General features: G+C 46.5%; 1 protein-coding gene across 1 annotated transcript; it reads left to right on the plus strand.

The window, feature by feature from the left end:
* Positions 1 to 3,087: 3,087 nt before the first annotated feature.
* LOC132581270 (olfactory receptor 1361-like) lies at positions 3,088 to 16,455 on the plus strand. Its single transcript, XM_060252445.1, has 2 exons — positions 3,088 to 3,587; positions 15,507 to 16,455. The coding sequence occupies exons 1-2, from the start codon at positions 3,088 to 3,090 to the stop codon at positions 16,453 to 16,455; spliced, it is 1,449 nt and encodes a 482-aa protein (XP_060108428.1).
* Positions 16,456 to 17,001: the final 546 nt, after the last annotated feature.

The raw sequence follows: 17,001 nt of genomic DNA on the forward strand, positions 1-17,001 counted from the left end.
CTGTTTCCAGAGACCAATGTGCCAGGTTGCAAGCTCATACAGGGACGCCATTATTTTTATAGCCTTCCACAGGAGTCGCTTTGTAGGAAAATAGGTGGTGGAGCTCATCATCCAGGGATTGTTATGCAGCTGCACCTACTATTCAATGGACAAGGTAGGTGGGGAGGAGGACGAGGAACTCTCAGAAAGACTCAGGAGCTGTGCTCCTGTGAGCTCCTGCTGAATCCGAGGCCTGGCCTTCCATACTGCTAGTGCACAAACTCAGAGACCGAGGGTGCCTCCCGCTTCTCTTTGCATCCGTGCAATCCACACCTTAATAGGTAAGTAAGCATTGCGTGTATTTCTGTTTTCCTCAACATTCCCATTTTTCTGGAAATACCCCCTGTTCCACAGCGGCTTCAAAATTTCCAGAAATTTCACCTCTCTAATCTTTGGTTGAGAAAACTGAATAGCCTCTGAAAAGGAAGTGGTTCTGTGCTGCAGGAATCATAGGGGAATGGGCAACAATTCAGAGTTAACAATCTCCCTTTGGAACGCCTAATGGCATGAGCCACTGACGTGGGGGAATAAGCAGTGTGGTAGAAATAGAAACCATTTTCACAACGAAATAGAGCTATAGTCATGTGGGCATGAGTTCCTACCATGCTGCAACTCACTCAGCAAGCCAGAGGAGAAAGGAACTCTGTAATCCGGAGACTGCAAGACCAGGCGAAACCATCATGCGCCATCACACATCAGCTTCCAATCTGAAGTGTTATTCACCAATTGGGCATCCTTTAAGATAGATTCAGGTGGGTAGCCGTGTTGGTCTGAAGCAGCAGAACAAAATTTGAGTCCAGTGGCACCTTAAAGAATAACAAAGTTTTATTCAAGGTGTAAGCTTTTGTGTGATAAAAAAAGTATATCTGAAGAAGTGTGCTTGTTCACAAAAGCTTATACCTCGCAGAAGACTTTGCTGGTCTTTAAGGTGACCCTGGACTTGAACTTTGTTCTGGACCTTCTTTATACGCCTCATATCTGAAGAAGTGTGCAGTGACACATAAAAGCTAATACCTTGTGACAAATTTTGTTAGTCTTTAAAGTGCTACTATACCCTTGCTCTTTTCTAATGCCTTAATACCTGTGCTCAGTGGTCATTTTGTAGAAAAATAGGTGGTGGAGCTCTTTCAGGGATTGTTATGCAGCTGCACATACTATTCAATGGACAAGGAGGTGGAACTCTCAGAAGAAGGAGGTGGAACTCTCCGAAAGGTTCAGGAGCTGTGCTCCTGTGAGCTCCCACTGAATCCGAGGTCTGCCTGTACAGGAGAAACTGGATCATCTGGAGTGGAATATCTAGTGTCTTTGGATTAACTTCTGAAGCAGATATTGGATTTGTATCTTGCCCGCCGTTCTGAATCTCAGAATCTCAGAGCAGCTCACAATCTTCTTTACTTTCCTCCCCAACAACAGACACCCTGTGAAGTAGGTGGGGCTGAGGGGGCTCTCCCAGAAGCTGCCCTTTCAAGGACAACTCCTACAAGAGCTATGGCTGACCCAAGGCCATTCCAGCAGCTGCAAGTGGAGGAGTGGGGAATCAAACCCGGTTCTCCCAGATAAGAGTCCGTGCACTTAACCACTACATCAAACTGGCTCTCTTTTGAGCTGTTCTAGTTGAAGAGGCCAAGGGCTCTCTTGCATTCTGGACAGGTGAAGGAGCTCATCGATTTGGTCTTATATTTTAACTATTTTCAGTTCGATCTGCCTGCACTTCTATCCTTGTATCTGCTTTACCAGAGGGGAGAAAAAGCATAATTCATCCATTAATGCTTAATAGGGAAGGGGCTGTGGCTTAGTAGCAGAGCATCCTTCATCTCCAGTTGAAAAGATCAGGTAGCAGTTGATGTGAAAGACCTCAGCCTGAGACCCTGTCGAGCTGCTGAGTAGACAACACTGACTTTGATGGACCAAGGGTCTGGTTCAGTATAAGGCACCTTCATGTGTGTGTTCATTTGGATACCAGCTTTTAACATCCTACTTAAGATGGTCTTCAGGGGGAAAAGAGAGAGTTGAGAACTACCACAAAGCAAACCTGCATGGATCAGGTGATACAAACCCATGTTCTTCCTTAAAAGCCCTGATTCTGCCATTATTAAACTGTGATCAGATTAAAAGTGTCCAACTCTGGGTCCAGAAATACTTGGAGATTTGAAGGTGGAACCTGGGAGATTGGGGGTTAGGTAGGGAGGGATCTTGGTAGGATACAATACCATGTAGTCCAGGAGAAGTGGGCATCCAATGAAGCTGATGGGCGGTAGATTAATGATTGACAAAAGGAAGTACGTACTTCTTTACATGAGTGATCAAAAAGTGGAATTCACTGCCAGAGATGTAGTGATAGACCTAGGAATAGGCAGCTCAAAAAGGGGATTAGATAGATTCATAAAGGATAGGTCTATCAGTGGCTGCTAGCCATGGTGACTAAAGGAAACCTCCACTTTCAGAGGCAGTCATCATCTGAATCCCAGTACCAGGAGATAACATCAGAGGAAGCCATTGGTCTCTATGGCCTATTATTAGATCTCCAGAGGAACTGGCTGGCCCCTGTGTGAGACAGGATGCTGGACTAGATGGACCACTGGTCAGATCCAGCAGGGCTCTTCTGATGTTCTTGTGTTTCTTGTGTTCCATCCCTTCTCTCTTCTCTGTCCTCACACACATCTGTATCTTTGATTTCACACACATCTGCATCTTGTCCAAGTTTCACAGGGCTTGCAAGGCAGAGCTCTTCCACCAGGTTTTTAACTGATCTGGTGAATGTCCTTTGAACGCCAGCACTTCTCCCCACCATTTTACACTCATGGTTCTTGTATAGAGTTGACAGTCGTTGGCCATAAGTGCTGTTGCACATTTGACGCTTATGTCTGAAATCGTGTTTGTTTCTTCTGAATATGCTGTTCCGATTTTATTTAAATTGTTTTATGGTGTTTTAATTTGATGTTTGTTTTTATTGTGGTAAGCCGTCCTGAGCCTGCTTGCAGGATAGGGCGGGGTATAAATTAAAAAATCAAATCAAATTAATCAAATCTCACTCTTTGCAGGTGCGCTATGAATCAAGAAAACCAAACAGAGCTTTCTGGGTTCCTCCTTCTGGATCTCTCTACGCAGCTGGAGCAGCAGCGTCTCCTTGCCTTGCTCTTCCTTGCCATGTACCTGCTCATTCTTTTGGGCAACCTGTTGATCATCCTGCTGATCCGCTTAGATGCTCACCTCTGCCAGACGCCTATGTATTTTTTCCTCAGCCACCTCTCCTTGGCTGATGTGGGATTTGCCTCTGTGACCATCCCAAAGATGCTGCAAAACCTTCTGTTCCAGGTCAAGACCATCTCTTACGGCGGGTGCTTGGTGCAAATGTACTCCTACATGGCTTTTGGCAACACAGACAGTTTCCTCCTGGCCTCAATGGCCTATGATCGCTACTTGGCAATCTGCCACCCTCTATACTATACCACCCTGATGAGCCACCAGCGATGCCTTTTACTGGTGGCCGCTTGTTGGGTCCTGGCCTCTCTCCATTCTTTGCTGTACACGCTGATGATGTCTCGCCTTCACTTCTGCTCCTCTCGGGAGATCCCCCAGTTCTTCTGTGAGATCTACCCTCTGCTGGGACTTTCATGCTCCGACACAAGTCTCATAGAGACCACGGCTTTGGTGGAAGGCTTTTTGGATGTGCTGGGCCCGTTCTTCCTCATCGTGATCTCCTACGTGCGCATCTTCTACACCATTCTGAATGTCCCATCCAAACATGGGAAGCGCAAGGCCTTCTCCACTTGTGGTTCTCACCTGAGCGTAGTAGTCCTGTTCTATGGAAACCTCTGCTGGGTCTACTTGCAGCCTCCTTCCAGGAACTCGGACAAGAGCGTGGTTCCTTCCCTGATGTACACAGTGGTGACTCCAATGCTGAATCCATTCATTTACACCCTCAGGAACAATGAGATGAAGGCCGCCTTGAAGCGGTTAGCTGGCAGGATTAGATCTTTTCAAGGATGATGCAAGAGAAAAGGAAGGTCATTCCTTCACACTCCAGGAAATCTGGGAACTGGAGTTCTGTGAGGTGGGGATCTCTAGTCTGACAGAATTCTCTGCACCCTCACCTCACTGCAGTTGCCAGGATTCCTTGGGGCAACCTGGGACAGTTAGTCATCAAATTCACCTCAGTTCATCGTGTAGATATGCTCCTAAGCATTAAAGGAGAATTTTTGAGATTCTGCTGATTTGTCTGGATGAGGAGTTGTTCAGACAGGACAAATGGAGCTGTTCAGACAGGGCAAATAGGTACATTTTACTGGAGCCTATGAGTCTTGTATTCTTATGGGTCTTGATTGATTCATGGAGAAGAGGACTATCAGTGGTGACACCACCAGCGGTGGTGCCACATGCAGAGGCACCATATCTCTGAATCACAGTGCCAGGACTGGAGGCAACATCAGAGGAAGGCCTCTCTGCCCTGTTGTTGGCCCTTTAGAGGAATTAGTTGTCTGCTGTGTGAGACAGGATGTTGGACTGGATGGGCCACTGCTCTGATCCAGCAGGGCTCTTCTTATATTCTCATCTGGTCCAGGCTACGAGTCCATCTTATGATTCATGTTATGTCATTTCAGAAATAAAAGAGATGTTTTACCCATGACTCCTGAAATTCTATTGTATGTATTACTGTAGGCAACTTCAGCTTGGAAAACTCCTGAAAATTTGGGGGCAGTGACTGAGAGGGTAGAGTTTGAAGTAGGGATGTGATGCTATAGAGTCCAGTCTCTGAAGTTGTGTTTCTCCAGGGGAACTATCTCTGTCATCTGGAGGTCAGTTGTAATTCTGGGGCAACTCCATGCACACACACACACGCGCGCACACATACACATCCTGCCCCCAGAGGCTGCCAACCAGGACTGGCCTAAGGCATGCTGCACCCTAGACAGGCCCGCCTCCCTCGCCTTCCTCCTCTGCTGCACTGCTTCCCTCTGTGCCATCGCCCCACAGTGCCTCACCCCACCGCTTGCACAGCAAGGGAGGAGATATGGAGATGGGGAGGGTGGCAGGAGACCGAGAAAGCTGGCAGGTGAGCAAGAAAGCCAGCAGGCAAATGAGAAAGGTGGCAGGTGAGCAAGAAAGCCAGCAGGAGAGCGGGGAAGGCCTCTTTGAGTCACATGGAAGACGCCCAATTCGGTGCCCTTCCAGGGCCGGTGTCCTAAGCAAATGCCTAACTTGTCTAATGCAGGGGTGGCCTATGGTAGCTCTCCAGATGTCTTTTTGCCTACAACTCCCATGAGCCCCAGCCAGCATGGCTGAGGCTCATGGGAGTTGTAGGCAAAAAACATCTGGAGAGCTACCGTTGGCCACCCCTGGCTTGGTGGAAAGGTCGGCCCTTCTGCCAACCCTCAATGGGATTTTGTGTGTTGTTGGTAGGGAAGGTATTTTACAAGTTTGTAACTGGCCCGGAAAAATAATATTTGGGCTCCAGGAATCTCCCTTCCACTCTTGCAGTTTTGTAACGTGATTATTGTTGGATATTGTTACTCTGCATGCAAGAGGATCTGGGAAGGAAAGGGTTAAGGGAATTCTCTCTCTCTCTCTCTCTCTCAGTTGGCCCCATCCTCTCGTTGGTCAGGTGTTGAGCCTCTCTGGCCCTTGCTTGCCTTCTGTGTTTAATTTCATATAGGACCTCTCTTCTTCCCACTCTTACCTGGGCCTGGAATGGTCGCACGTTAACCTTGTTGTTCGCTATTGGTTTTACCACTGAATCTATGAAGGAATTGGGGCTTGCTCAATCAGCACTTACAATTAAAAAAAAACAGATTAGTCAAATTGATTACAAATGTCCTGTTCTTCATACTCAACAAGTTTGTTCTTCACAATTTTGCTCCCCCTGATTCTCTTCCCTTCTTGCTTATCATCTAACCTCACCTGGTCTACTCAGGGCTTTTACATTAGCTAGAATGAATGCCCATTCAACGGTGGTTATGAAAGACCATTTTTTTGCATCTTTCCTACTCTGATGGAATTTGCTTTTGCTCCCTTGGTAAAATAGGTACAGTCTCTCCTACTTTATTGGAATGCTCTCTGTATTGAATTTCATTCTACCGTGGCTGGTGAATATCAATAATTTTAATCCAATCACGGTGGCTTCTTTCCTACTTTCAGATCAAAATCTCAGTATAACCTTGGATTTGCAAAAATATTTTATTCCTTTTGCCTTTTGGGAAATTAATAAAGGTTATACAAAATTTCCAATTGTTATACTGCTCCAGGTATTGAGTCATAGAGCTTTGATTGGACAAAAGAAATAAAATGAATATTATATGTATCATTTGGTTGACTTAAGACTCCTTCCCATAGCTAAGGAAATGAGAACATGTTTTGGAAGATATTGCTAACCATAGTTTAATCACACCAGAGTTTTTCACCGTGTCTGAATTTAGACATTGTCTGTGATTCATCCAATGGTTGACATTGTAGAATCTGGGGTGTAAAATTGTGCAGTAAATATGCTTTGATATTCATTTCACAGACTCACAGAGTTGGGCGGGATCCTCAGGTTCATCTAGTCCAACCCCCTGCACAATGCAGGAAACTCTCAAATACCTCTCCCACACACACCACAAGTATACCCTGCTGCATGGCCAGAAGATGGCAAAACCCCTCCAGGATTCCTTGCCAAACTGGCATGGAGAAAATTGTTTCCTGACCCCAAAGTGGTGATCAACATTTCCCTGGGTCACAAGAGCTAATCACTGATGCAACCCTTCCTGCCCTCCTTCTCATGATCTGCCTAAGTTCACAGAATCAACATTGCTGTCATTTGGCCATCTAGTCTCGATTCTATGATTCTATTAAAAGGATATTATAGTATATTTGGTGCACAATTTCAAACCCCAGATTCTACTACAGTCACAAAATGTCAACTGAGACCTCAGCTTGAGACTTGGGAGAACTGTTGCCAGTCTGAGTTGACAAGATGGAGCTTGATGGACTGATGGTTTGATTCAGTACAAGGCAGTTTCATGTGTGTTCATTTGTGCTGCTCTCCCCCTTATATAGGAGGGAGTCCTGTCCACAGGGGCAGCGCTGGGGTTGTTGTCACCCCAGGCCACCCACACAGCTGGCCCCCCTCATGGGTGTTCTGACCGAGGCTGCGCAGTTCCTTTCCTCCGCCCCGCTGCCAGGTGGGGGAAAGGGGCTGCGGGACTCCCCTGCCTCACTCTGAAGCTGTTTCCCCTTGCAGTGGAGGCATCTTTAAGGCGACATCGCTCTCCTCTGAGCTTGGCTAGGAAGCCAGGCTTGGAAGAGAGGAGGCAAACTGGCATGCAGTTCTGCCGCTCTCAGTTTCTGGGGAAGCTGAGAGCAGCGGAGCATTGGGAGAGGCCGCCTGAAGACAACCTCACTGACTCCCACACGCCGGCTCTGCCTGCCTGGGAGGTTCCCAACCTTCCCGTCCACATTGGGCCGGTGGGGGAAACCTCCCCCGACGTCGCCAGCATAATGATGACACCCACGAGTGTTCTCATTGCGCCGACAATGTCTGCACTGGCCACTCTAGGCATTTCCAGGAAAACTCTATGGTTTCCCCAGACGCTCTAGCCATTTGGGAGGGGAAACTCTATGGTACAATAGAGTGGCCAGCATGCAATGTTGCCAGCGCAATGACATCACTCACTTTGCACGTGCAAAACAAGTCCACCGCCAGAGGCTGGGGCGGGCGGGGGGAGACTTGGCTACCAGTGACAGGAAGAAGAAGGCCTGGACCTTGACAGGATGAAGCTGCTAATTTCTTTACAGGCCCAAGCCAAAGAACAAATCAGCCAGTATCATAATGCCCCCCTGTATAAATTGATGGTGCAGCCTCATTTGGAGTACTGTGCTCAATTCTGGTCACCACACTTCAAAAAAGGTATTCCAGCATTGGAAAAAGTTAAAAAAAAAAAAGTCAACATCAAAAGGAATCCCTGCATGCCATCAAGGGAAAGAAGAGGACCTTCATGTCATCAAGTGAATACCTAGGGCCTTTTTTTATTGCTTTCCTGAGCACCACCTAGTAGGAGTTGTCTCTGTTCAGAGTCCCCTTTCTGAAGGGCACTGAAGACCCTGCATTTGCGAACATAGCACTTGTGTCTCAGCATAATGTGGTGGTTGTATCCAGGGCTTTTTTTGAGCAGGAACGCAGTTCTAGCTGGCTTGGTGTCAGGGGGCGTGGCCTAAGATGTAAATGAATTCCTGCTGGGCTTTTTCTACGAAAAAGCCCTATGTGAAACAATGCTGACATCGGGGGTGCGGCCTAAGATGCAAATGAGTTCCTGCTGGGCCTTTTCTACAAAAAAAGCCCTGGTTGTATCTCAAATTTGTTGTTAGATAGATTCCCACAAAGCATCACATCTTGGATATTTTTCTTAAAGAAATGTCATAGTTGCCGGGCATTTCCTTACTTAAACTGCACACGCACACGCACCCTTTGTTTGGAAGCATTCAGGAGACGGAGTTACATAGCCTGGGTTCTGCTGGGTTACCCTTGCATCAGTACATAAAGTTTTCACAATATTGGTTGCTTCTCTAGAGGGCAGATTGTTTCTGTTGGAGTGAGTGACTCAGCATGGGGGGTGGGGTGCTACATCATTTCAATGGTACAGATGTTATCTCCTTGAATGGGGTGCCTCTCTTTGTCTTAACCTGGAAGCTACCCTCTGACCCCTCCTCTCTCTCACTTTGTCCTCTCCCCTTCTACACATGGCCTTCCACGGAGACATATTTCTCTACAGGTCACAATGCCCTTATTCTCCTACACATGTGAAGTTGGACAAGCTGGCCATTTGTGATAGGAAAAGTACTCTTTAGATTAGGCTTCTGTGAGGGACCGGTCAGGGTCGGCTTGGGAGGGTGACCACTATAAATTTTCCCCCAGTCACCTTCCCTCAGTCCCTCAGGTACACATACAGAAACCCTGTCAGAACTCTAAAAATATAGGCACCAGACGGTTTTAAATTTAAAAACCAAAGAAAGTATTTATTGTATAACAAAAGGCAAGGGAGAGGGATAAAAATAATATTGATTATATCTGATCAGTGCTAAAAGGCAAATCAGTTGGCAGCAGATGGTTGACAAAATTATCAATTATTAAACACAGAGATTTGTCAGGCTGAGGTAAAATCTTAATATATAACTCTGGCAGAAGATTTTTAAAATTACCAAACAGGCAGGCTTCAGAATTCTATAGAATTCTATGACAGGCAGGCAGTGCCTACTGGGCACTAGGAATATTTTTCAGTTCAGTTGATATAGCCCTAGACTTTGTCTACTCAAATGCTAGCTTCCATGCTAGCTTCCAGGACTCACACCTCTGAGAGCTAATACCAGCCCCTCACACCTGGTGTGTCTCAGCCCCAGCTAGTTTTCTGGTCTGAATCTTGGGTAGCCCTGCTGACCACCAGAATCCAGTCCTCCCTTCTGAGTGTTTTTGTGTAATCTCAGTTTGTACAAGGAGACTGCCTAGATGTGCTGGCAAAATCTCCCTCAGAGAGTTTCCTTCACAGAAGGTGCCTGGTTTTGCCCCCTTCTGACTTAAAACTCTCTTTCTCAGACAGAAGCTCAGCCCAGTTCTGTCTCTACAAGGAACTCAGCCCCACTGGCTGTTCTCAGCTACTTGTCCAGTTGCTTTCACAACTGACCGGCCTAAGCCTCAGTCTTCACACTCCCGACTCTCTCTGAAGATTTCTCTCACTGAAGACTTCAAACAAGAACAAAAAAAACCCTGAGGCATTCTTTGCCAAGCCTCTTCATTTCGCTACATCTCAGTTACTATGGTAACTTCTCAGCCAATCGCTGCAAGCCTGTTCTCCAGCTTCTCAGGCTAAGTTCCTGAGTCTGTCACATGTGAAGTTGGACAAGCTGGCCATTTGTGATAGGAAAAGTACTCTGTGGATTAGGCTTCTCTCTCTTTTCGACTGCAACCTGAATGTGAACTGATAGACCTTCCAATGGACCTCCCACTGATGGACCTCCTGATGGTGCCTGGCTTGTTTGTTTGTTTGCTTGTTGCCACTGTGTGACACAGAGTGTTGGACTGGATGGGCCATTGGCCTGATCCAACATGGCTTCTCTTATGTTCCTATGTGACACAGAGTGTTGGACTGGATGGGCCATTGGCCTGATCCAACAGGGCTTCTCTTATGTTCTTATGTGACACAGAGTGTTGGACTGGAGGGGCCATTGGCCTGATTCAACATGGCTTCTCTTATGTTCTTATGTGACACAGAGTGTTGGACTGGATGGGCCATTGGCCTGATCCAACATGGATTCTCTTATGTTCTTATGAACTGGATCCACCTGAATAAATGTAAGTTTACCTTCCCACCCCCCACCCCCTGCAATATACTTTTTGGGAGATGTATTTACTGCATTCAGTATCACTTTTCTATGACTGGGCAAAACTCTGTTACATTAACCAAATGTCCCCAAAGTTTCAATTTAATTTGCTGTGAACGAGAAGTTGAGTCTTGAAGGCACATCTCTTGAGGCATGTGACACCTTGCAGCCTGGTGCTTCAGATAACAAGATCCCCCTGGAAGGGCTTCCTCTGCCACTTCCCTAGAGTCTGTGCCCTGGCCCACTGAAACATTCCCTGCTCCTTTACTACCAAATCCTTCCACGCTTCACTCCTGCAGCCCACCAAACTACCTATGGCTGAAAAAACGTCACTCTTTAGATATTTCACAGTCAGAAGGCATCACCGTTGCCACCACACCATGGTAGAGTCCCAACCGGCACACGTCCCATCTCTTCTGGTGGTGCTGTGGAACAGGCCTTGAGAAATGCTCCATCTTCCTTGATTGAACCATTGTTTCCATTCAGAATTACAAGATGCAATGAACCAGTTCCGTGTAGTGGTTAAGTGCACAGACTCTTATCTTGGAGAACTGGGTTTGATACTCCATTCCTCCACTTGCAGCTGCTGGAATGGCCTTGGGTCAGCCATAAGCTCTCGCAGGAGTTGTCCTTGAAAGGCCCTCTCAGCTCCACCCACCTCACAGGGTGTTTGTTGTGAGGGAGGAAGATAAAGGAGATTGTGAGCCACTCTGAGTGGAGGGAGGAATATAAATCCAGTGTCTTCTTCTTCAACCTTCATATGGAGGAAGTGTCCCCTAGAACAGCTGATTTGTTCCGCTCTGTGATCCCTTCATTGATCCGAACAATATGGATCTCGTCTCGTAAACCTGTAAGAAGGAGCAAATGGGAGTCTCTCTGAGCCATCTGCTGTGTTCTCAGCGTCACCCCTTTCTTCCCTGACTGTCAGATTCCAATTTTCACAAGAATCATTTACCAGATTTGTGGTGTACCAGATTTGTGGGACAAGGACCTCCCAATCAGGTAAGTCTCAAACACTCCACTAACAGCTTGCATTCCACATATTTCAATAGCTCTCCTCCGAAACATCTAACTGCTGGCCAAACAGTTCGCAGATTCTAGATCATTGCCTTCCGTGGAGGAAAGCCAACAGAGAATTCAACCGTACTTCAGCCAGAGTCCACCTTTGATCCCAACCTTATTCCTGCAATAGGATTCATTCTGATCATCCTTGAGCATCTTCTGGATGACCAGATGTAAGGAAGGGTCGTCCTCCTTTACCTCTGATGGACAAACAGAAGGCAAATTTTGATTGATTCAGTTTGTCACTCAGGGATGAGAAAGGCGTGAAATTCTGAAACCACCTCTGCTTCAAAGACACAAGAACAATTGTCTTCCCATGCATCTGTACTTTCTTCCATTTCTAGTTAAAACTAAGCAAAGAAAATGGTGATGGTGCCATGGATATGACCCACCGTAGCTCAGGGTATGAACCACTAGTGAGGCTGAAAACCAGTGGTGTGGGAGGGTATATGACTTGGACAAGATTGCAGGACCAGATCTACATGTTTTTTTGAGGGAGGGGCAAAATTAAAAAATGATGCCCGTTTATGGGCCCATTCTTTCTTATGGAATAGAATGGACTTCATACCCAAGTTGGCCACCCCCCCCCTCTAGTGGCGCCCTCCCTGCTCCCCCCTAGATCTGGCCCTGCTAGATTGAGAAGTGCATTTTAGTTCCTGCACAACTATGGAGTTTTCTGGGTGGCTTTGGGTAGGTCAGTGTGCCAAAAGTCATCATAGGCCAATTCAGGGGTTTTCCTCTGATCACCCCGTGGGGGTGGTAGAAAATGCTGTCAAGTCACAGCAGACCTATAGCAACTCTGTAAGGTTTTCAAGGCAAGAGATGTTCAGAGGTGATCTGCCATTTCCTGCATCTGTGTCACAACCCTGGTATTCCTTGGAGGTTTCCCATCCAAATATTGGCCAAGGCAAACCCTCCTTAGCTTCTGAGATCTGAGACCAGGGGTGGCCAACGGTAGCTCTCCAGATGTTTTTTGCCTACAACTCCCATCAGCCCCAGCCAGCATGGCCAAGGGCTGGGACTGATGGGAGTTGTAGGCAAAAAACATCTGGAGAGCTACCGTTGGCCACCCCTGTCTGAGAAGATTGAACCAACCTGGGCTGTTATCCCCCAGATCCAATCCAAAAATCCTATTAAAACTAACCACATGATTTGCTGGGCCCTATAGGCTCCCAGGGTACCAGGGACCCCAGAATTTTATCCCCCTCTTGAGTCTAACCTTTGTAACTACTCCATGCTATCCAGAAGAGCAGTTTTGGGGTGGCAAGTTTTGCTACTGATAAGAACCACTATGATTTATTTCCTTTACAGCTAAGCTACTGGAATTTATTTTGCTCTGGATATCACACTACCAGGGGTACTATAAGCTTCTGATAGCTGCAGTTGCTTGGATGAGTTCCAGTTATTGATTCCTGGGGAAGATGACCAGGGGTGGGAAGACTGCAACCTACAACATGCGTGTGGAACCCTTGTTCCTTGGAGAGCCAGTTTGGTGTTGTGGTTAAGTGCACGGACTCTTATCTGGGAGAACCAGGTTTGATTCCCCACTCCTCCACTTGCAGCTGCTGGAATGGCCTTGGGTTAGCTATAGCTATCGCAGGAGTTGTCCTTGAAAAGGCAGCTGGTGTGAGAGCCCTCTCGGCCCCACCTACCTCACAGGGTGTCTGTTGTGGGGGGAGAAGATAAAGGAGGTTGTAAGCCTCTCTGAGTTTCTGATTCAGAGAAAAGGGCGGGGTATAAATCTGCAGCCTTCTTTTTCTTCTTGTCTGTAAGACCCTTATTCAATCCAGTTGAGCACTGCTGGCCCCAGCCACACCTGCAATTTATGTACCACTGCACTGCAACACATGCCGTTCAGAAAGAGGATGTGAGACATCAAATACAGTCGTCAAGTTACAGCCAATTTATGGTGATTGCATAGGGTTTTCAAGGCAGGTGATTAAGCAGAGATGGTTTGCTGTGGCCTTTTTCTGCAAAGTCTTCCTTGGTGATCTCCCATCCAGCTACCAGCTTAGCTCCAAGATTTGGCAATAATAGACCATTTCACATCCCCAGATACAGCTGGTCTCATAAATTACAGAGTAGTGTAGAATTTACAATTTAGGGGAGATAAGATAGCAAGCTTGCAGTACTTAGCTAACTGTAATTTACAGATTATCTCATCCATTACATTTTGAGGCTGGTTTGGGGATCTGAAACTGCGTTCATTGCCCCGGATGACACAGTGGGAGAAGGACATAGAATCATAGAGCTGGAAAGCACCTCCAGAGTCATCTAGTCCAACCCCTTGCACAATGCAGGAAACTCACAAATACCTCCCCCTAAATTCACAGGATCCTCATTGCTGTCAGATGGCCATCTAGCCTCTGTTTAAAACCTCCAAGGAAGGAGAGCCCACCACCTCCTGAGGAAGCCTGTTCTGCTGAGGAACCACTCTAACGGTCAGGAAGTTCTTCTTAATGTTCAGCCGGAAACTCTTTTGATTTAATTTCAATCCATTGGTTTTGGTTCTACCTTCTGGGGCCACAGAAAACAATTCCACACCATCCTCTATATGACAGCCCTTCAACTACTTGAAAATGGTGATCATATCACCTCTCAGCTGCCTCCTCTACAGGCTAAACATGTCCAGCTCCTTCAACCTTTCTTCATAGGACTTGGTCTCCAGACCCTCACCATCTTTGTTGCCCTCCTCTGGACCTGTTCCAGCTTGTCTATATCCTTCTTAACAGCAGGAACTCATTTGCATATTAGGCCACATACCCCGACACCATCATTGTTTTTCACAGGGCTTTTTTGCAGAAAATCCCAGCAGGAGCTCATTTGCATATTAGGCCACACACCCTGATGACAAGCCAGCCGGAACTGCGTTCCTGCTCAAAAAAAGCCCTGTTTCTTAAAATGTGGTGCCCAGAACTGAACACAATACTCTAGGTGAGGTCTTACCAGAGCAAAGTGATACCATCACTTCATGAGAAGTATGATCCCGCAGGATCGCTTAGCTGCCTTCATTCCCATAAGAACATAAGAGAAGCCTTGTTGGATCAGGCCAATGGCCCATCCTGTCCAAGTCTCAGTCACACAGTGACCAAAAATAACCAGGTGACATCAGGAGGTTCATCAGTGGGGCCAGGACACTAGAAGCCCTTCCACTCTTGACCTCCAAGCTCCAAGAATACAGAGCATCACTGCCCCAGATAGAGAGTTCTATCAATACAGCTCCATATTTTTTACCCAATCCCCTCTTGAAGCTGTCTATGCTTATAGCTGCCACCTCTTCCTAAAGCAGTGAATTCCATTAACTATGTTCTCCTTCTAGACCACCTATGAGTTGGGAGAGAAGAGGTACTGAATTAAGCTAGTCTCATTTCTTGAGAAGGTGCCAGAAAATGTTGCTGGGAAGCTATAATTCCTTTCCACTCATCCACCAGGCTGTTTTGTCTCCCATGCTGCTGAATATACAGGAAGCTGACAAGTACAATTCGTCTGGGGTATGGGGAAAATTCACCATGGTGTGCTGGTGTCACTCAACTTTGTTTTGTTTTCTATCATGTGTGGAGGGTGGCTGAATGAATACTTGAGGTAACTGATGGGCTGGATGAAGGTGAACAAGCTAAAGCTCTGTCCACAAGACAGATATTAATGGTGGGCTGTCTGTTCATTCCAAATCCTAGTTCAACACTCTAACTTAGGGGTTCCCAACATGGTACCTGTAGGCACCCAGGTGCCTGCCAAGTGTTTTTAGAAAGTGGGTGGGGGCAGATGTGGCTTTGCCCAACATGGATTCTGATTGGCCATTGGATCTTTGATTGGCTGTGCAGATTTTTAAAAATGTTGCTTTGGCAGCAGCTACCACCACAGCAGAAGGATTTTCACTGTGTGACTGAAGGTAAGCTGCAGCAGCCATTTTGTGACTCACTCTGCCTCCTGTGGCAGCCATTTTGTGGCTGCACCCACCATGCTGTGTCAGAATTCCAAAGGTTCCAGCAGGTTGTAATCACTGCGCCTTCTCTAAACACTGCACCATCATTTCTCGTCTCTTCTTTTCACAGGTGTAAAATGGCCAACACAAACCAAACAGGCATATCTGAATTTGTCCTTTTGGGCCTCTCCACCCAGCCTCAACACCAGAATCTCCTCTTCCTGCTTTTCCTTTCCTTGTACTTGTTGACTCTACTAGGGAACCTTCTGATTGTCCTGCTGATCCGTTTGGACCATCACCTCCTTCATACTCCAATGTACTTCTTTCTCAGTCACCTCTCGCTGGCAGACTTAGGCTTTGTTTCCAGCACTGTCCCCAAGATATTGGTCAACCTGATGTCTCCCATCAAGACCATCTCTTATGGCGGGTGCTTGACCCAGATGTATTTCTTCTTAACCTTTGGCAACACTGATAGCTTCCTCCTGGCTTGCATGGCTTATGACCGCTACGTGGCCATCTGTCGCCCATTGCACTATACCACCATGATGAGCCACAAGTGCTGCCTTATTCTGGTATGTGGATCATGGATTCTTTCTGCTCTTCACTCTTTGCTCTACACTCTTCTGACATCCCGCCTTTCTTTCTGCTCCTCTGGGGAGATCCCCTATTTCTTCTGTGATGTCTATCCTCTCCTGGAACTCTCCTGCTCCAGCACAAGAATGATAAAGACCCTGGCACAGACAGAGGGCGTGGTGGACATTCTGGGGCCCTTTGTCCTCATCATCATCTCCTACATACACATCTTCTGCACTATCATGAAGGTACCCTCTGCTGCTGGGAAGCGCAAGGCCTTCTCGACCTGCGGCTCCCATCTGACTGTAGTGGTCTTGTTCTACGGGACCATCAGCTGTCTCTATTTCCAGCCTCCCTCTGCTTACTCGGCCCAGAAGGGCACCATTACTTCTCTCTTGTACTCAGTGGTCATCCCTATGCTGAATCCATTCATTTACACCTTGAGGAACCATGACATGAAGGCGGCTATTGTGAGACTTTGGGACAAGAGCAGAAGTTTTTGGAGTAAATGACGAACTAGAAAAGAGAGAGCGCCATTTCCATGGATTGTCTATCTATGAGTCATCTAACTTCTTCATCTTAATCATCATCTCTATCTATCTATCTATCTATCTATCTATCTATCTATCTATCTATCTATCTATCTATCTATCTATCTATCTATCTATCTATCTCTATCTATCTATCTATCTATCTATCTATCTATCTATCTATCTATCTATCTATCTATCTATCTATCTATCTATCTATCTATCATCTATCATCTGTCTATCTGTCTATCTATCTATCTATCTATCTATCTATCTATCTATCTATCTATCTATCTATCTATCTATCTATCTATCTATCATCTATCTATCATCTCTCTCTCTCTCTGCCTGCCTGCCTGCCTGAGCTTTTTGGATCTACCAGCCAGGGAAGCAGTGCACAAATGCCAGAAAAATGGGTAACATACTTTGGAATGCAGAAACAGGTACTTTTCAGCAAGATATTTAGAATCAGGGCCTTTTTTCTTTTCTTTTTAATTGAAAGTTTGTGGTCCCTTTGCAGTTGCAGTA

The sequence above is a fragment of the Heteronotia binoei genome, chromosome 13 (genome assembly GCF_032191835.1).
Source record: "Heteronotia binoei isolate CCM8104 ecotype False Entrance Well chromosome 13, APGP_CSIRO_Hbin_v1, whole genome shotgun sequence".
Lineage (NCBI taxonomy): Eukaryota > Metazoa > Chordata > Lepidosauria > Squamata > Gekkonidae > Heteronotia > Heteronotia binoei.